This window comes from Cupressus sempervirens, chromosome 9 (genome assembly GCF_028749045.1).
Source record: "Cupressus sempervirens isolate cs-2001-9-10 chromosome 9, ASM2874904v1, whole genome shotgun sequence".
Taxonomy (NCBI): Eukaryota; Viridiplantae; Streptophyta; class Pinopsida; order Cupressales; family Cupressaceae; genus Cupressus; species Cupressus sempervirens.
In genome coordinates, this window is record NC_143126.1 from 349897235 (window position 1) to 349918587 (window position 21353).

Here is a 21353-nt window from a genome sequence, read left to right on the forward strand (position 1 = left end):
AAAACATTCTATTCTAGCTAAAAGAAAGCTAAGAAAGCTACAGCTAACTAAATATTTACAATAGATTACCATTAACTAATAATAGACAATTATCTATTATCATTATACCCTCCTTTAATGGTTAAACCATCTACAACACCAAGTTGTCCTCTGAATTTGACAAACTTATCAGGACCAAGAGGCTTGGTGAGAATGTTTGCAGTCAGATTTGTGGTAGGAACATACTGCAAATCTATTGTCTTGTCTTCAACCAAGTGTCGTATGTAGTGATAGTGAACATCCACATGCTTGGTTCGTTCATGGAAGATTGGATTTCATGCTAACTTGATAACGCCTTCATTGTCAACAAACAAAGTAGTCGGTCCTGTTGGTGACATCTGCATATCCCCAAGCATCCGACGAAGCAAAAGAGCTTCACATCTTGCCTTAACAGTCCCTCTATATTCGGCCTCTATAGAGGAGAGAGAAACTGCTTGCTGCTTCTTACTGGTCCATGTGACTACACCTGATCCCAAACTGAACACATATCCAAAAGTTGACTTTTTATCATCAACGGAGCCTACCCAATATGAATCTGTGAACCCAATGAGTCTAGGATTAGAACTTCGAGAGTACAGAAGTCCATAATATGAAGTTCCCTTCACATAACAAAGCACGCACTTTGCGGCCATCCAATGATCAGCCTTAGAAACTGTCATAAAGCGTGAGATATAGATGATTGCCAAGCTGATTTCAAGCCTAGTAGCAGAGAGGTAGATGAGGCTGCCTACTAGTTGCATGTATGTAGTATCATCAATGGAAGGAGAATTAGGCTTTGTGGATAACTTGAGACCTTTCTCCATTGGTGTAGATGTAGGCTTGCAATCCTGCATACGAAATTTGTCTAACAGAGCCTTGGCATATTTGGACTGAGAGATGAATAAATTAGAAGACTGTTGCCAAACTTCAACACCTAGGCAATAATGCATGAGCGCAAGGTCAGTCATATCAAAAGACTTGCATAAATTCTGTTTGATTCCCTAAATCAAAGATGTCGAACTATCGGTGATGATCAAATCATCCACATAAATAACCAAAAGGATGATGTCACTGTCATTAGTCTTGATGTACAAATTTGAGTTTGAAGAACTCCTCTGGAAGGCTTGATCATTGAGGTACTTATCAATTTTTATGTACCATGCCCAAGGGGCCTGCTTCAAGCCAAATTTGAGAACCTGATAGTCTTTACCAACAACCTTGAAATCAGGAGGTAGCATCATGTTGCGTCATGTAGACCTCTTCATGGAGATCACCATTCAACAAAGCACTCTTGATGTCCATATGATGGACCTTCCAACCAAACTAATCTTTGTAGTAGGAGCAAAGGTCTCCTCATAATCAATGCCCTAACGCTAAGAAAAGCCCTTCGCAACTAAACGAGCTTTGTACTTATCCAAAGTACCATCAGATTTGTATTTGATTTTGTAAACCCATTTGCAGCCAATGGGTTTCTTCCTTGGTGGAAGATCAGAAAGGACCCAGGTTTTGTTCTTCAACAGGCTCTAGTGTTCAGATGTCATGGTTTGTTCCCACTCTGGAATTCCTTTAGCCTCGGAATATGTTTGAGGTTCAAACACACTGTGAATGTTGGCCATGAGAGTAAAGTTAACAGATTATGTAGGTTTTCTCTTTTTCCGAGCAATTCTCCCATCAATGAGCTCATCATCACAAAGATCAATACGTGTTTTAGCCCACCACTTAGGCCAGAGAGCAGAACGACCAACATTAGTATCAGGAGATGCTTGATGATCAGGTTCCTCATCAGAAGAATCTAGAGCAAACTCAGGTGAAGCATCTACAAATCGAGGTGATCCTGCAAGAGAAGTTGGAGGTGTCTATACAGGGATCACTGATATAACTGGAGCTATTGGAGCTATTGGAACCCTCCCATCAAGTAGACTTAATGGAAGCCTAACTCCCAAATCATGAACCTTCATAGGCTGGTCTGCTGGATCAAGAACAGGAGAAATAGTCATGAATGGTCCTCGTTGCTCATCAAAGACTATATCACAACTGTAGATGAGATTAGATGTCTCAACATCGATCAGGCAGTACACTTTGTAAAGACTACTGTATCCAGCAAGCATGAGTTTCTAACTCTTGGCATCCAACTTGGTGTGTGACACATCAGGGATCCCAACAAAAGCAAGGGAGCCAAAAACCTTTAGGTGACTAATTCTAGGCTTCCAACCTACTCTTTCGGAGTTTTACCTTTGACCGCCACTGTGGATGACCAGTTCAAAAGATAAACTACAGTGTTGACTACGTCTAGCCAAAATTTCTTCGGAAACATGTCTGCGTTCAAGCATGGATCGAGCCATCTCGGTGATTGTCTAGTTCCGATGTTCAACTACACTATTTTGTTGTGGTGTGTGGGGTGTGGTTAACTGGCATTTGATGCCACAAGTATCCAAGAAGCTAGAGAAAACATTAGAACAAAATTCCTCCCCCCCCACCATTGTCTAGTCTAAGAGTAACAATAGATTTCCCAGACTCTTTTTCAACTAAAGGTTTAAACTTTTGAAATAAAGGAAATGCATCTTATTTCTTTTAAAGGAAATACACCCACATTCTTCTAATAAAATCATCAACAAACAACGGAAAACACCTAGGCCCAAGAACAAGAGTGGCCATAGGACCGCAGATATCGGCATGAACAAGCTGAAGTACTTGAGAAGCTCACCATGAATTGCCACTTGTGAAAGGTGTGCAATGTTGCTTCTCAGCCTATCATGCATCACAAACTCCAAGTTGGAGTCTTAATCTTTGGCAATCCACGAACAAGCTCATCCCGAGCAAGCTATGAGAGATAATGCACATTTAAGTGTCCATATCGTTGATGCCAAAGTGTGCTAACAGAAGACCGCTGAGCAACCATACCTAAGTTCCAAGAATCACCAAAATCAGTAAGTCTGAAAAGACCATGATCCTCAAAACCCACTGCAACAATACACTGAGTCGCCCTATCAATGATGGTATACTGATGTGAACTGAAGGTGATATCCAACTGTGGAGAATGTCGCAGCAACTGACTCACTGAGAGTAGATTTAGTTCCATCCCTAGAATGTAGTACACATCGAGGAAAATGAGATTCCTCCTAGTAGACTGTATCTGAATGTTGCCTTTGCCGACAACAGTGTACTCTTCTCCACCACCAAAAATAATAGAATCGAAATAAGACTAGTAGTCAGTAAACCAGTCCCTGTAGTGAGCGAAGTGACAAGAGGCGCCTAAATTAATGTACCAGACAAACGACTTCACATGATCTACAAGTCTTTTGACCATTAAGGTGTAAAAGGCAAATTTCATCTCCTCAATGTGCTCTGCACTATTCTCTTTGGGCTGCGCACCTGATTGCCTAGATTGTGCAACTAAGCGTTTCTGACATTCAACTTTCATGTGCCCACACTTGTGGCAATAGTTGCATTGAATGTTCTTCTTCCGAGAGCTATTTGATGTGGGAGCAGAAGGCTACCGCTGAGACGATTGTTGAAACTTGCCTTTATCCTTCTAAAAGAATTTAGCAGCGAAGACTTGCTCTGTGGAGGTGGAGTTGGAACTGCTACCGAACTGTTGTTTCCACCGATCTTGTTGAAGTAAAAGTGTGCAAAGATCAGTGAACTTCAAATCAACACCGGGGACGTGATGTTGAGAGTCTCAATAAAATGCTCATCGGACTTTGGTAAACTCCAAAGAGTGATAACCACAATATGCTCTTCATCTTGCGACCAACGGCAAGCAACTGATCACGGATTTCTTGAATCCTATTCAGGTGAGCCTAGAGAGAGGTTCTCTCATCCATAACAATAGAAAACAGAGTGTTCTTCAAAAAGAAAGCTCTTCCTTTGTCAGAAGTCTCATGAAGACCTTTGAGATGTGTCTGAATCTCAGCAGCTGTCTTGTCGGATGGAATCAAAGAAAGCTAATCATCAGCCACGGATAATTTGAGAAGCATCACCGCCTCTCGATTATTCAAATCTCATGTATCTTGATCAGGACTAGGAGCAGTTGGACGCTTCATAACACCCAAAACAAGCTAATTGGTGTTCCGATATTCAAAAATTACAATGATCCGCTGCTTCCAAGTGCCATAATTTCGACCATTGAATTTTGAGTTGTGCTCGAGCAAAATGTTTGTCACAGATGCAATGGCACATTTTTCAATAAAAACGTGAAAAACTATGAAGGCATGTTCTTCGAGGCAAAAAACAATGGAAGACCCAAAAAATTTGGAAAGTGGCCCAGAAGAGAACTCGAAAAACCCAAAAGGAATATGTTGTCGATTTCTAGATCCGGTGGCTCAAAAATCGAGACACCCAGAAAAAATGGACAATAACCTAGTTGAGCTCTCAAAAACCCACCAAAAATCTTTAATCAAATTTTTTTTCCAAGGTCAAGAATTAGGGTTTGGAAAAAAACTCAGTCAACAACCATAAAAGCTCGGATTTGCAGAAAAATGGTGTTTTAAAGGGAAAAAAATGCCATATGAGGTTGTAAACAACCAAGCTAAGGTCATTTTTGGCTTGGGAAAGCAAAAACAACACCCAAGATGGTGTCTAGGGCATGCGAATGGGAGAAAACAGGCGTCCAAACACAAAAAACAGCAGCAGAGAAAACAGTACAGAGATATGCAGCCTCCCAACGTGAGCAGGTTTATCAAGAACCCCCGTGAATGTCGCTTAAAGACTTGATTTGTAGCAGTTACGAGCAGTAGAAAAACGACCCGATGTAAAAATGACCTCTGTTTTTTTTTTTTTTGTAATGCTATGATTTCTAGCTCGTGATCTTGCTTACTAGGAGAAAATCGCGATTTGCAGATCCTCAAACCCTTGCCATGAACCAGGTGAGAATAGAGGAATTTCATGAAAAGATGGAAACCCTAGACGACATTAACAAAAATCAGAAATAATTTCAAAATTTTGTAGAAGATAATTTCGAAAGGAATTATAAAATTTTCTTAAGTATTGGCTATGATACCATATTACATAAGTAATTGGTAAAACACTTGCTTATTATTAACAGAGACCGAGAGGTTATTATATACAAAAGAATGGAACGATGTTTCCTTAGGAAACAATCGTAAATAATACAAACATTCTATTCTAGCTGAAAAAAGCTAAAAAAGCTACAGCTAACTAAAGCTAACTAAATATTTACAATAGATTACCATTAACTAATAATAGACAATTATCTATTATCATAATAGTAATACCCTAGCTACCTGTTGTTGGCCAGCCTATAAATCTCTTAAAGTCTCTCACCTCTCTAAGCATCTCTAACTTACCATTAATAGCAATTACTGCATACGGTGAACACCAATCCTGTAAGATTAAGACCACTGAAGAAGTTGCATCCCTCAAAAGGCCCTCTATTTAACCTCGTTGGCCTATGAGGGTCAGTGATGGGCCCTAATATCAACTAGAAGGGGGCATCACAATTTGGTGGCAATCAACAATAAAAATTGGAGAAGTCACAATGTGGATAGGCACTCCAGAAGCTTGATATGTGTTGTGTATAAAATTATCAAAGAAGTCCAGACATTTAAAAGCTGATTAAGGGTGTTGTTCAATTTTTCATCTATCTATTGATTTTTAGTTGTTGTCAAAAGGCATGCACATGTATTCAAGATGCACAGAAAGTGCCTCATTAACACTATATAAACGTTGTCATCGTGATGGTCTCAAGTTGTATCTTTGGTCTTTGTCCACTCTGTGTTTCAGTGAAGAGATTTTCTTGTGTGAATATTTTCTTCTATAGATCATTCTTTTGAATTTTTTGAATTTTCAAAAAGATTCATAATATGTATATAGGACATAAAACCTAAAAATTATACTGTTATCACTTTTTTTGCAGATTATTAATATGATATTATAAGACAAATTAAAAATTATATGTATTGGCAATTGTGAATTTATGAATACAACTCCTCTTATAATTTACAATATGTATAGATCTATATATGAACAAATATTTAAAGTGTTTGGAGCAAAGGAAGTTAATGCAAAGTTTTCTCTGAAACATAAACTATTTAGATTTAAAATGGAAGAGAGAATTGCTATGACAAATCATATAAGCAATTTGAGGTCTCTCATTAGACAATTGGCAGAAGTCAAGGCTTAAAAAGATCATGAAGATACTAAGGCAATTTTGTTAAACAGTTTTCCTTCAATTAAATGTCATTTTTACATTTAGCAAATAACTTCTCAAACATTAGAAGATATATTTTCAGCCCTTCTAGCAAAAGAAAAAGGAGACAAATGCAGAAGTTCTCAACAAAAAATGTCTTTTTTATTTTTTGACAGGTAATGGGCCGAAGCCTAGATTAAGTATTATTATTTTTTATTATTTGTTGAGATCAATTATTATTGTGTGTTAAGCTTGAGTAAACTCGAACCCAAGACCTCCCAAATCAGAGGCTCACAATTTACCATTGTGTTGTAGGATCTTCTCTTCAGTGAAATAGTCATGGTCATGAACTAAAATAAAGATTGAATGTTATTACTGTTAGAAAAAAGGTCATGCAACTAGAACATTTAGAACTTGGACCAATGATTTTCTTAAGGGAAAAATCAAAACTCAAAGAAAAATCAAATGATCTTAACTTACATTGCATTGACAAATATGTTGAGGATGAGGAACCCGAAATGGTGCTTTTGTTGAAGATTATTGTTTTGAAGCTACAATTGATGGATAATTATTTTGACCCTTCAGCATTGGAAAATGGAGGCCCTAGAGGCTACAGGAATTCCATCATCTCGAGTCAGTTTCTCACTTGGAGATGATGCTTTATAGAAGCATATGATTTTTTTGTTTTCCTTTTTTTTTTCTATTGACAGAATTGAAAAATGTATGTACTGTGAAGTTTGTTTTTGAAGACAAGGAATTTGGTGAGCTCAATGTGGATAACTGTCCAAGTAATTTACAAGACGTGGGTTTTCGGAATTATGCCCTCATAAGGGTCATGAAACAACTCGATGGGGCAATAGATTGCTTGCCAATAATTTAATGAATTTATGATTCAGGAGTTCAACGAGGTGGTAACCTAGGAACTCAAAAATTCAATGAGGAAGCTACTATTTTCCACCGGTTATGAGGTAATTTGCTCGTTTAAAGAAAAAGCTTTTAGAGAAAAAGTATTTGTTTGTTTTGACCAGCATATTTTGCTGTTTGGAACGTAAACCTTAAAGGGGATTATTGGAATACTAAGTTTTACAATAACACAGTCACCTAGTTTATTTTTGTTATTTAATAATTAATTATATTCCCATAACTGGGTAGCTTGGTTAATTATATTTGAGAGTTTTACAAAAGCCATATTGGAATCCATGTCTAAATGAACTTTATCAATAATGTTATTATTAGTATTTTCTGTTCATTACTGTGCATATGTGATGCTTTGATTCTTTTTACAAAGAATATTGTAACCATATTAGGTTGCGTAGAAAGCAAACAAATGGGACAAGTGATTATACCGCATATCAGAGATTCTCTGTCCAGAGAGAATCCAGACGAGAGAATACTACAGTGAAATCTTCACAGATATAGTAAGAGCGTGGACGCATAGTTTAATGATGTAGACTTATTGACTGTTCGAAGGAATATACGGAATTTGAGACGGTAGTGACTTTGTTATGTTGGTTGAATTACTTATTGATGGACGAAGTGAAGGCCTCGTAATGAGCCCCAGTTCGTAGGATCGCCTGTTAATCCCAGATTTACCAATTAAAAATAAAACAAAAATAATTGAAATGAAACGAGCTAATTCTCGAATGGCAGAATAACTGAAACTCTCCAAAAGTCATTCGAGCTACTCTAATTATCTAACGTGCTTTTAAAATCTACAATTAAGTAACAGTAGCCAGTGATTAATTTTATCTAATCGTCAATGTCCTCTTCTGTTGATGCAAAAAAGAGATTTGCGTAAATGATGGAAAACATGTGGGGTTGAAAAAGACCTCCAAATTTGGGTTAAATGAGACAGCCGTAACGAAATTGGGGGCGGAAAGGAGTCTGGTTGCAGAGCGAGACCAACTGCGGCACACGCACGCGGCCGCTGCTGCTGACTTCGCCGGTAGCCTCTCCATTATCGCATCCATCACGTCCTCGCTCAAACAGTCCCCCCCTCCCCTTTCCATACTTGCGTTTCTCTCTCTTTCCCCTCTCTACACTTTTGATTGAACAATGGAATTTTGAACAGAAATATTTTCAAGCTTAACTCGGCCAAATGCAAGATTTTCTATAAGCTGCTGTCTCGCGTTTTCATTCCAATTGTGCTTCCCCGGCCTCTACGACACTCTCGAGCTTTGTTATTATGGTAGAAGTTTGAAATTTCAGTGTCTATGACAACTGTCGGGATTATTATAAGAGCTATTTGTTTTCGTTCGAAGGGAGAAATGCTGGAGAAAAGTGGAGAATTGTTTATTAAAATTACACCCCGAGAATGAATCTGTAAAAGGTGAGAAAGTCCAGCTTCCCTAAGGTGTGGGATTTTATTATTTTTATTTTTATTTTTCTATTATTATGATTGTAACAGGTTACTTCTTTAGTTTTGATCCCACATACAATTCCTTATCCCTCTTTTTAGATTGATTATGCTACTTATAATGATTTCTCTAGAATCTAGATTGATTATGGTAATTGTAATTTAGTTTTAATTAAATTGATATAATTTAAACAAGGGATGCAAGAGTGAAGTTCTTGTAATATAGTTTTTTTTCAGATCAAAATAGAATGTGGCTAAGACATTGTGAAAAATCATTGATGCATGAGTTGTGGAAGTGACAGTGTTATGTTGAATGGAACATGTTGGTTATATTGATCAAAGATTAAATTTCAAAATATAGTCATAAATCAATTTATAAGGGCATGTTATGTTGGCATAACATTCATGTGCTTGATTGTTTAATGCTTTCCAAAGGTTTTACTTACTCTATATATACAACTATTCATGAAGATGGAACATAAATGGGAAGACCATAGACATGATTAAGAACACAAAATAATGCAATGGGGAACACTAATAATACTTGGTTGATCAATTCAATGGTGACAATGACTAGTTAGGTGAAAAGTAGCTTTGGCATCGTGAACATTAGAAAGCTTATATTCTATTCACGATGCATCTATGTTATAGTTGAGCATGTATGCCAATTCCCACTAATGACGTTTTCATAAGGACTACCATTATAAGATATGTGTTTGCATACAATTTGTGTATATGGAGTAGTGATTGCACCTTTTGTGCAATGGGTGCACCAAAAAGGGGTGGAAGGTCAACAAAGCAAAAAAAAAAATGGTCTTTTTCACATGCATTTATGTAGTAAATGAGATTAATTTATAGATCATTGAGAAAATGATATTGTTTGTGTAACAAAGTTTCTAATGGAGAAGTGATAGCTTGAAAGGAAATATGCATCAACTTTCAAGGATGTTTGAAAATATAACCTTTGAATCATCAACAACAAGCTTTTTTTTTCTTTTCCATAGTAGGAGAGGAGAGAAGAGAGTGTGTGTGTGTGTGTGTGTGTGTGTGTGAGGGTGGGGGGGCTAAATCATCACCAACAAGCTTGTTTTTTTTCTACAATAGGGGAGAGAGGGATTAATAGGGAGATAGAGGGAGAGAGGGATTGTGTGTGTGTTGGGGGGTGTTGTTGAGGTGGCAAGAAGAAATGTCTATAGATAAAAGAAGAGAGGAAATTGGAGGTAGATAAGAAGATAGTAGGAGATTGATGAAGAGGAAGAGATAGAGAGATACATTAAATATTAAATTTATTCTATGCTTAGTAATTTTTATATTTATTAATGAAAATTATATATTTAAAATTGTAAATATCATTAAAAAAAAAGTAGAGAATATTGATTAAATTGAAAGATAATAATTTTTTACCTATTATGCTATAAAAATTATACAACATATACTATAAATATAATGGTAATATTATTCTAGAAATAAATCTAAGAATTTACATTATATATACAACATAACAATATAATTTATTTGTATTAAATATTATGTATAATAATATATTTTTCTATGAATATCCAACTAATCTTGTTGACTCCATAAAATATTATGTTGTAAAGGAGGTTTCTACCCGTAAAATAGTAGGGCAACATTACTATAAAAGTAGCTATTGGACATCAATATTATGGAAGTGTTGGTATGGTAGGAGCATAGATCACGACCTAGAAGGTAGTGCTCTATCATGTTAAGATAGTGATAGGGGGATTATGGGTTTGATTGATTGCTAGGGGTTCATTTTGTTGGAAATAATTGAAAAGATCATGAGGAAAATTGTTGGAATGATCATATGGAACTGGTAAAGAATGTTCTCAATCATTGTTTTGTCATTGATGTCAAACTTGCTACTTGCAAGAATGACAATTGCTTTAGTGATCCAAATACTATCAAGTGGTTGATTGACAAGGAGGAGGCAATCAATAAGTTGTAACTAGAACACCTAGAGAAAGGTTGAAGTTATGATGTTGTAATGAAGTACAAGGATCAGCTAAGTCATTGATGAAATAGTGTATTGATGACATAGAGGATGGGCACACTGAAACATATCAAAGATGTAAGGTTTTAACTAAGACATCTGTAAAGCCTAACTAAAGTTCATTAGAGAGAGGGAGCCGAGCAAGCTAGTAGGTGCCGAACAAATTTCTAATTAAAGTCGAGCAAGTAAACTTCAGATGCCGAGATGCCGAGTGAACTTCAGATGCCAAGTGAACTTCAAGTGCCGAGCAAACTTCAGATGCCGAGTGAACTTCAGGTGCCGAGTAAAATCAACTGCCGAGCAGATACAAGTGCCGAGCAGAAACAGATGTCGAGCATCAAAAAACCAATAGTGTTGAGTAACACAGAGATGTCGAGCATCCGTAAATCAATAATGTTGAGTTGCTGCATTATTTTGAAAATCGAAGATTCACCAGATCCAAGCCGACAAGGTTGTTATCTAGAAATATGTGAATTAAATGGAAGATAAGAATGATGAGCTAGTGGCACAAAACACCATGTAGAACATTTTTGGAGATTACAACTGGAGTCTAGATGAACTTTCTAGATAAGAGCAAGATATAGGGTAGATACATTGTATCCTACCTAATCCATTTAAAACCCTAAAGTTGGAAAGGGAGAATCGAGTAGCAAAGGCAAACTAGATTTCTATTTAAGAAGTCATAAGGTCATGAAGCAAAAAGAGGAGAAGGTGGTTGAGCATAAAAGCATGAAGTGCTGAAGGAGGTGATAAGGAGAAAGAGAGCACAGTTACTCCGTTTCGATAAGAAGACCCCATTTATGATTGCATTGGCATGATGAGTAAGAAGACTCAAGGAGACGAAGCTTGAGAGGAAGACAAGCTGTCAAAGCTGAAGTGATTAAAGTCGAGCAAAAGGATAGAACTGAAGAGTGATCTGAAATCTGCAAAGTATGTTGTAAGTTGTATCAGATCAAAATTCCATTATTGTTACTCTCTAGCAATTGTAACAATTAGTTTAAATCCTATGGACTTAGGTTGGTTTAATAGCCATTAGATAAATCCTTTAATAAGGTGACATTCCAAGTGAATGTTCTAAAGTCCTTTGATCAGGCCCATTTCTAACAGTTTGGTGAAATCCTCTAACAAGGTCACATTTAACAATGTGTGGTAAGCCTTTAACAGGGCAGGCTTTTAACAGGGCATCACTTTAGAAGAGTGAGAATCAAGTAGCATGTTACTGGTGGTTTTTCCCAAATTGGGTTTCCACGTAAATCATTGTGTCATGTGTTAATCTTGCATGTTTTATTACTGCATGTTGATTTACTGTAACTTGCTAATATGGTTGAACTAAGTTTGGATGGATGAAAAGTGTATGGATTCATTAAAAGTACTGAAAAAAAAGTATTATTAGGGCATTTCTACTTTGAATAACTGATTCACCCCCACCTTCTCAGTTATTCTAAAGAATTCTAACAATTGGTATCAGAGCCAAACTACTGTTTTAGTTTAAAGGGACTATAAGCAGGAAAGATCAAAATGTCTAAGAGAGAAGTCCCCAAGCTCAACAAAGACAACTTTGTTGCATGGCAAAGTTTGATGAAGCTACATCTTGGATCCATAGGAGATTATGCCCAAAATTCAATTATCACTGAGCATGTTGATCCAACTGGTACTCTTACTACAAAAGATATGAAAAACAAACAGGAACACAATCAGACAATGCTGAAAATTGCCTCTGCACTCAACTATGCTGAATTTGATGATATCAAAGGATGTGACACTGCATTCAAAATCTGGAAAGCCATATCAGACATCTATGGAGGAGATCAGAATGTCTAAAGAGCAAAAGGAGAAAGCCTCAGAGGAAAGTTTGATGATATGAAAATGGAGGAAAATGAGAATGCTGCTCAGTATGGCACAAGAATAAAGGAAGTGGTAAGTGCAATAAGATTTTGAATGGTCAATTGGATGAAGATACTGTTAATAGTAAGTTCTTAAGAACCTTGCTCCCTATCTATGCTATTAGAGTATATGCAATACAAGAACTAAGATGTGTACCAGGAAACAATCTAAGTTTTGAAGGTATAGTGGGTAGACTCACTACATTTGAGTTATCTAATTTTGACAACTACAAACCTGAGAATGTTGAATTTTCTTTCAAGGCCAAGCTATCACTGAAAGATGTTGAATAGGTAAAATCAAAAAAGGGAAGAAAGATGAAATATGTATCCAATGACAGTAGCACTAATGAGGAAGATGTGGAACAATTGGAAGCACTACTTGCTAGAAGATTTCACAGAGGTAAAGGAAAATTCAAAGGTAAGATGCCTATCATTTGTTTTAATTGCAATGAAGTAGGTCATATTGCTGCCAGATGTACACAGAAAAAGGATTACTAGGAAGGCAACAAATACAAATATGGAAGAGAAGACAATAAGAGAGATTACAAAGACAAAGGCATGAAGTGTTATATTGTTGAAGAAAATTCTGATGATAATGATGATGAAGTTGTTTCTGTAGCCATGAAGGACCAATCTGATGAAGAAGAGCCTACAACACTGGTAACATGTATGAACAAGAATGATAGATGGATCATAGATAGTGGATGCTCACATCACATGACAGGAGACAAAAGTAAGTTTGTTAACTTTACTCAGTATGATGGAAATAGTGTTAGATTTGGTAATGATGCTCCATGTCAAATAAAAGAAAAAGGTTCCATTAAGCTTATAGAACAAATTTCATGTGATAATGCATACTATGTTGAAGGATTAAACTACAATTTGCTAAGTGTCTCACAGTTAGGCAATATAGGATGCAAAGTAGAGTTTGGAAACAAAACTGCAAAAATCTATGATACTGATGGTAAACTGATAGGAAAAGGAGATCAAACAAGAAGTAATCTATTTTACCTTGATATGGATGATGTCTCTTGTTTTGTTGCAAAATTTGATGATGAATGGTTATGGCATAGAAGGCTATGTCATGTCAACTTTGACAATCTGGTCAATATTAGTAAAATGAAGAAAGTCAGAGGTTTACCAAAATTGAAGAAGCCTGATAATACCATGTGCAAACAATGTCAGCTAGGAAAGATGACAAAGTCAAGTTTCAAAAGCAAAAACTATACATCTAAAGAAGTACTTGAGTTAGTTCATACTAACTTATGTGGTCCAATGGAAGTACAAAGCTACAAAGGAGATAAATACATAATGTTGTTTGTTGATGACTATTCCAAGATGATGACTGTTATGTTCTTAAGACAAAAATTTGATGCCTTTCAAATGTTTAAGTGGTATGTGGCTAGAGTTGAAAAAGAAACAAGAAAGAGCTTCAAATGCCTGAGATCAGACAAAGGTGGTGAATTCACATCAAAAGAATTCAAGATATTTTGTAATGACAAAGGAATCAAAAGATAAACGTCAACTCCCAGAACTCCCCCATAGAATGGAATTGCTGAAAGAAGAAATAGATTTGTGATTGACTGTGCCAGAATTTTAATGATGGAAAAGACTGTTGCTCTAAAATACTGGAGAGAAGCTGTAAGTGTAGCTGTTCATGCATTGAACCGAGTACAAGTCAAGAAAGGTACAAATACAACACCTTTTGAATTATGGTATGATCACTCACCCAATGTAAAACATTTCAAAGCGTTTGGTTGCAAGTGCTTTATCCTTAAAGATGCTAGAAATGGAAAATTTGATGCAAAAAGTGATGAAGGCATATTTCTTGGTTACTCCACTAGAAGTAAGGCATACAAGTGTTTGAATACTAACACTAACAAAATTGCGGAAAGTGCAAATGTAAACTTTGATGAGCATACAGAAGTCCAAGCTGAAGAACCAAAGAGAATGAATGAATACAGAACCTTTGAGTATTCTTATGAAGGAATGCCTGTTGATGAGGATGTTGTCAATCAAATTAAAACTCAATAAAAAAATTTAGTTTTAGCCGAGTCACAACCAGCGAATGCCGAGTTGCCTTCAGAAGTCGAGTTGCAGAATGAAGGAAATGCACAATCTGATTCAGAAGTCAGTACACATGAAATAGATGAAGAACAACCTGACAACTCAGTACATAGTGACCCTGAATCAGAAAGATCAAACATGGAAAGAAGGACAGAACCAAGATTATCCAAATATGTAAAAAGACATCACCCTACTGAATAGATAATTGGTGACAAAGATGCAAGACCAATGACAAGGAACAGACTAAGACATGAATCATGTCTAATTAGCAAATCTGAACCTAAAACAGTATATGGTGCATTACAAGATGATGACTAGTATAAAGCTATGGAAGAAGAGATTGATCAAATAAAGAAGAACAAAACCTGGAGTTTAGTTCCCAGACCAGTTGACAAAAATGTGATTGGCACCAAGTGGGTATTCAGGAACAAGCTAGATGAGAATGGTGAGATTACTAGAAATAAAGCTAGACTAGTATGCAAGGGTTATGCTCAAGAAGAAAGACTAGACAATGGGAAAACATTTGCCCCTGTTGCTAGAATGGAAGGAGTAAGAACTTTACTTGCATATGCTGCATATAAAGATTTCAAAGTTTATCAGATGGATGTAAAGTCTGCTTTTCTAAATGGTATACTAGAAGAAGAAGTCTACATTGAACAACCATAAGGATTTGTTGATGAGAACAACAAGGATATGGTTTTTAAATTACATAAAGCGTTCTATGGTCTGAAAGAAGCACCTAGAGCATGGTATGAGAGACTTCACAAGTATCTAGTGCAAATAGGATTTGAAAGAACAGATGATAACAACAACATGTACATCAAAGCAGAAGAAGGTAAGGACATTATTGTATCTGAAATCTTTGTGGATGACATAGTGTTTGGAGGAAAGGAAGTGCTTTGCAAAGGCTTTGCTGACAAAATGAAACATGAGTTTGAAATGTCTATGTTTGGAGAGATCAATTTTTTTGTTGGATTGCAAGTACATCAACTAAAACATGGTATATTTGTGATACAATCATGGTATATCAAAGAAATACTCAAAACATTTGGATTGGAGGAGTCCAAACCAGTCAGCACACCAATGGCGTTAGGAAATAAGCTATCCAAAAATGATGAATTAGCTGAAGTCAATCAAACAATGTACAGATCCATGATTGGAAAACTACAATATGTTGTACATAGCAGACCAGACATAGCATTAACAGTTGGAATAATAGCTAGATTCTCTACTAATCCCAAAGAAAATCATCTCATAGCAGTAAAAAGAATAATGAGATATCTTAAAGGAACTGATAACTTTGGTCTATACTACAAAAAGAATGGAAAGTTTGAACTCAATGCATATACAGATGCAGATTGGGGAGGCAACATTGATGACAAAAAAAGCACAAGTGGAGGTGCATTATTTTTAGGTAAAAGGCTAGTTACTTGGACTAGCAAGAAACAAACATGCACATCCCAGTCCACTGCAGAATCAAAATATGTAGCAGCTGTAGTCAATTGCACAAACATTGTGTGGCTCACACATCTATTGAAAGGAATGAAAGAAGAGGTAACAAAACCTGTGATATTGTATTGTGATAATACAAGTGCTATAAACATATCCAAAAATCCAGTAATGCATGCAAAAACCAAGCATATTGCAATCAAGTATCATTATGTCAAAGAATTGGTAGAAGACAAACAAGTGAAGTTGGAATACATTCACACAAAGGAACAAACTGCAGATATCTTCACTAAACCATTGCCCAAGGATACTTATGAATATCTTAGAGGCAAGTTGGGGGTAATACCCCTAACTCAAGCAATTTAAAGCAACAAGGATGTTGCCCTACATCAACAAGAACAAATCATTCAAATATTAGAAGAATGATGCAGAAGATGACAGCAGGAGCAGAAACTCCAAATCAGTCACAAGCATGGTGATAGAGGGAGAAAACATGAGACGCAAAGCTTATATTTTGCATGATAAAGATGCTACATCTTTGGCATTTATGTCAAAGAGGGAGAAATATACAGAAACCTGATCAATACAAAGCAAGAGCGAAATATATATGAAAGAAAGAGATTAATGAAAAAATTGAAAGATATATATGAGATCAGTAGTAAAGATGTAGCAGCCAAGAAAAGTAGCAGACAATAGCAAACAATGTATACAATCTTGGTGGTAACTAAGTTGATCAATTGATCAGTTTGGTTTTGCCATCAATGCCAAAGAGGGAGATTGTTGGAAATGATTGAAAAGATCATGAGAAAAATTGTTGAAATGATCATATGGAACTGGTAAAGAATGTTCTCAATCGTTATTTTGTCATTGATGTCAAACTTGCTACTTGCAAGAATGCCAATTGCTTTAGTGATCCAAATACTATCAAGTGGTTGATTGACAAGGAGGAGGCAATCAATAAGCTGTAACTAGAACACCTAGAGAAAGTTTGAAGTTATGATGTTGTAATGAAGTACAAGGATCAACTAAGTCATTGATGAAATAGTGTATTGATGACATAGAGGATGGGCACATTGAAACATATCAAAGATGTAAGGTTTTAGCTAAGACATCTGTAAAGTGTAACTAAAGTTCATTAGAGAGAGGGAGCCGAGCATGCTAGTAGGTGCCGAACAAATTCCTAGTTAAAGCCGAGTGAGTAAACTTCAGATGCTGAGTGAACTTCAAGTGCCGAGTGAATTTCAGGTGCCGAATAAAATCAAGTGCCAAGCAGATACAAGTGCCGAAACAGATGCCAAGCATCAGAAAACCAATAGTGTCGAGTAACACAGAGATGCCAAGCATCAGTAAATCAATAATGTCGAGTTGCTGCATTATTTTGAAAATCGAAGATTCACCAGATCCAAGCCAACAAGGTTGTTATCTAGAAATATGTGAATTAAATGGAAGATAAGAATGATGAGCTGGTGGCACAAAACACCATGTAGAACATTTTTGGAGATTACAACTGGAGTCTAGACGAAGTTTCTAGATAAGAGCAAGATATAGGGTAGATACATTGTATCCTACCTAATCCATTTGAAACCCTAAAGTTGGAAAGGGAGAATCGAGCAGCAAAGGCAAACCAGATTTCTATTTAAGAAGTCATAAGGTCATGAAGCAAAAAGAGGAGAAGGTGGTCAAGCATAAAAGCATGAAGTGCTAAAGGAGGTGTTAAGGAGAAAGAGAGCACAGTTACTCTATTTCGATAAGAAGACCCCAGATATGATTGCATTGGCATGATGAGTAAGAAGACTCAAGGAGACGAAGCTTGAGAGGAAGACAAGCTGTTAGAGCTGAAGTGATTAAAGCCAAGCAAAAGGATAGAACTGAATAGTGATCTAAAATCTGCAAAGTATGTTGTAAGTTGTATCAGATCAACATTTCATTATTGTTACTCTCTAGCAATTGTAACAGTTAGTTTAAATCCTATGGACTTAGGTTGGTTTAATAGCCATGAGATAAATCCTTTAACAGGGTGACATTCCAAGTGAATGTTCTAAAGTCCTTTGATCATGCCCATTCCTAACAGTTTGGTGAAATCCTCTAACAAGGTCACATTTAACAGTGCGTAGTAAGCCTTTAATAGGGCAGGCTTTTAACAGGGCATCACTTTAGAAGAGTGAGAATCAACCCAAATTGGGTTTCCATGTAAATCATTGTGTCATGTGTTAATCTTGCATGTTTTATTACTGCATGTTGATTTACTGTAACTTGCTAATATGGTTGAACTAAGTTTGGATGGATGAAAAGTGTATGGATTTATTAAAAGTAGTGAAAAAAAAGTATTATTAGGGCATTTGTACTTTGAATAACCGATTCACCCCCCCCCCCCCCCCCCCCTTCTTAGTTATTCTAAAGAATTCTAACACATTTACCTTTCCTTCATGGTACTATTTAGCTATCAGTCACCTAGGAGTATTTAGCCTTGCAAGGTGGTCCTTGTTGATTCATAAGGGATTCCATGTGCCCCGTGCTACTCAGTTTAGAGCGTAAAATATCATGATGCATTTGACTTCACTTATTTGATAAAGGAAAGGGCTTTATTGTCTTAGCTCCGAATAATTTAGAGAAAGGGTTGAGTGAAGTAAGAAGCATGTTTTCATTTTATCATCAAGTTCTAGCCCTTAGCTAATTTGGTCTATCTATAAAATTTTAGGGAGGAGCTTTATTTCCTACCGACAAGACTTGGTATCATTAGGTTGATAGTTCAACTAGAAGACCCCCCCCCCCCCCCCAATCCCCCATTTCTTTAATTGAATTTCTAATCAAGGGTTAGGATGGATGCATGGGAAGAGATACACCCCTAACCAAGAATGTGTCATCCTTTACCCCAATGAGAGAACCTTCTACCTATTTGAAAATCTCTCTCACCTACCTTCTATCTGGATAGCACTCCCTACCTTCTCTCTCTCTCACCCTAACAAAAAATAAATATTAGAGTCATCTAGATAGAACTTAGTAGTCTATTAGTTGGAGCTCCCTCAATTCAAACCTAATTATTTGGTTGGTTAGTTTGGTCTAGATTTTTTATTGTTGGAAGGGCCCAAGAAACATCAACTACTATGGAAGGTTCTTGGGATCCAATTCATGCATTCTTATCAAGGTGGGTGGAAGGAGAAAAGGGTCTTCCATCCATAACTCTCTTTATCTTCCTCCCACCCGACCCATAGAATAGGAGGGATTTATTAACTACAAAGAATTGTGTGAGAGGCAAGCAACAATAATAGGTGTTCCTTTCTCGAAGGATTGTTTGATTGTTCTTTCCTAGTGTATTGCTCTGGGTAGTTAGGAGTGTTACAAAAGAACTATCCCATTGTTGCTTTACCCCTGGTTGGGCTCAGTTCAACCAATTTTTTGGTTGGATAGCTTTCCCCTTCTTCTAGCTAGTGGGGCAACTATAGCCACCCACCCAATAATCATCCACCCTCCATGTTGGGGATGAGCTCGTCGAATTCAAAAGGTATTATTCATTTGACTGTATAGTTGGATTTCAAATCCACATCAACATAGTGGCGAAGGATGTTTGGTTTGGTAGCCTTAGCCCAATGCCTTGGTATATGAGAGAAACCTTTATTCCTGAGTTCCCTAATAATATATTTCTCTATGGATATTTATATTAAATATTCCATGATATAGAAGTTGAAAGTGTGTCATCGCACCAAATACATGTGTACAACTCATTTTACAGTTGGAATCATCAATGGGTTGTGAATATCATGTAGAGAATATTGCATATGTAACAATATATGGTACAGATTGAGTACAGAATGTTTTGGTTCAAAATACCACTTATACTGAAGATATAGACCGAGCACACCTGATAATGAAATTTGTTTCAAAGAATATATATGTGAACCAAGAGCTAAAAAGTTGTATTTTTTTAGTGCATACATTTGATTATCTAATGTGTAATGTTTTGTAATATAAAATCATTTTTTTATGTGTTGTCATCTATACTAAAGGGGGAGATTGTTAGCCCCAACTAATGATGTAACTAAGAATGCTACAAATGTGTGTGAAAGATTCATATCAATTCTTATGTTTTCATGGATGTCAAAGTCTTAATTGGCTAGACAGTATGCTAATTTGGTAGAGTGTCATATCATTTGATTGATGAAGAGGATTTGAAGAAAGTATGTTGATGACAAAGTTGATAAGTATGATTTTCAATGGGCACTTGAATGAGTTGGATAGTGATAATGTAATGTTGGTTTGATTGTTTTACAATCATGTAATTTTGTAATCTAATAATGAAGTCTATGTATTCACCAAGCTATACAAGCTAAACTGGGTAACAAGGTAAAAGGAGTAAAGTATTGCCCGAGCTACAACAGTGTTAACCAAGTAAATCATGTATTAACTGAGTGATGTATTGACTAAGTGGAATATAATGTCCACCGAGTATGAGCTAGAAGAACACATTAAGAAAGATGGAATATGAGGCTGACTTATGGTGAAAATAGAGAATGTTTGAGAAGTTCAAAGGTGTGAGTCAAAGTTTGTTACAAGACCAATGAATGAAAACATACAATGATGACCTAATGAAGGAGATGTAAATATCATAAGGATAAGCACAAAGTTAAATGAAAGTTCAATTTTTTGAGTATATAGATTCATTGTATTTGCTATGAACCTAAGATCTATGAATGTGGTTAAGTAGCAAAACCTAGAAGAATCTAGAAGCAAAGAGTTCATTGTTTAAGGAGAAGTTGGAACAAGTTTTTGGTTGTTGATTTGTTGTTGATTGTATTGTTGTTGGTTGAATGTTGAATGGGTGTGAATTATTGACAAGAGAAAGATAAGGAGAATCAAGGTGAACCAAGAAGAAAAGAAGGAAGATCAAGCAAAGTTAGAGCAAAGAAAATGTGTGAAGAAGTGAATCAGCCAAATAGAGATCAAGTAGAGATCGGAGAAAGAAGAAGAAGAGCATAAAAAATATCTTGTTAGAGTAAAGAATTGATTTCATTTCATTTATTAAGTTACCTCTACTTCCTACTTAAGATTTCCCTTTGTGCACATGAATTCCCATTTTTATAATTAAATATTAATTATTAAATATTATTACCTCTTAGGGTTTCCCTTTTAGGTTTTACGATCTCTGTCTATAAGGATTGATCAATTGTATATTTCATTCTTTCTTTCAATTTGATAATATATTCTTGCATATTTTCAAGGCCAAACCATTGCCTTCTCTTGTCTTTTTCTTCTTTGTGATAAGGTATTGCATGTAGGTGTTCTATTGGATCTGTTGATTTGTTTTGATCAAATCTTTCATGGTATTGTAGCTGAATATGTTGTAGCTTGTTCTTATTAGGATGAAAAGAGGAACGATGGTTTGACAAAATAGATTTGGCATCTTTTGGGTATTTTTGGGAG

The 21353-nt window shown here is 36.1% G+C and overlaps 1 protein-coding gene across 2 annotated transcripts in view; it reads right to left on the reverse strand.

The window, feature by feature from the left end:
• LOC149538750 (F-box/LRR protein) overlaps positions 1-8490 on the reverse strand; it is a 224082-nt gene extending 215592 nt beyond the window's left edge. The window contains exon 1 of one of the 2 annotated variants that reach the window (XM_089800074.1): positions 7996-8490. In XM_089800074.1, coding sequence (XP_089656200.1) covers positions 7996-8175 — 180 coding nt within the window. In that variant the 5' untranslated portion in view covers positions 8176-8490. The remainder of the gene's footprint in view (positions 1-7995) is intronic. The other variant, XM_089800075.1, reaches the window with a different exon arrangement.
• Between the last annotated feature and the right edge of the window lie 12863 nt (positions 8491-21353).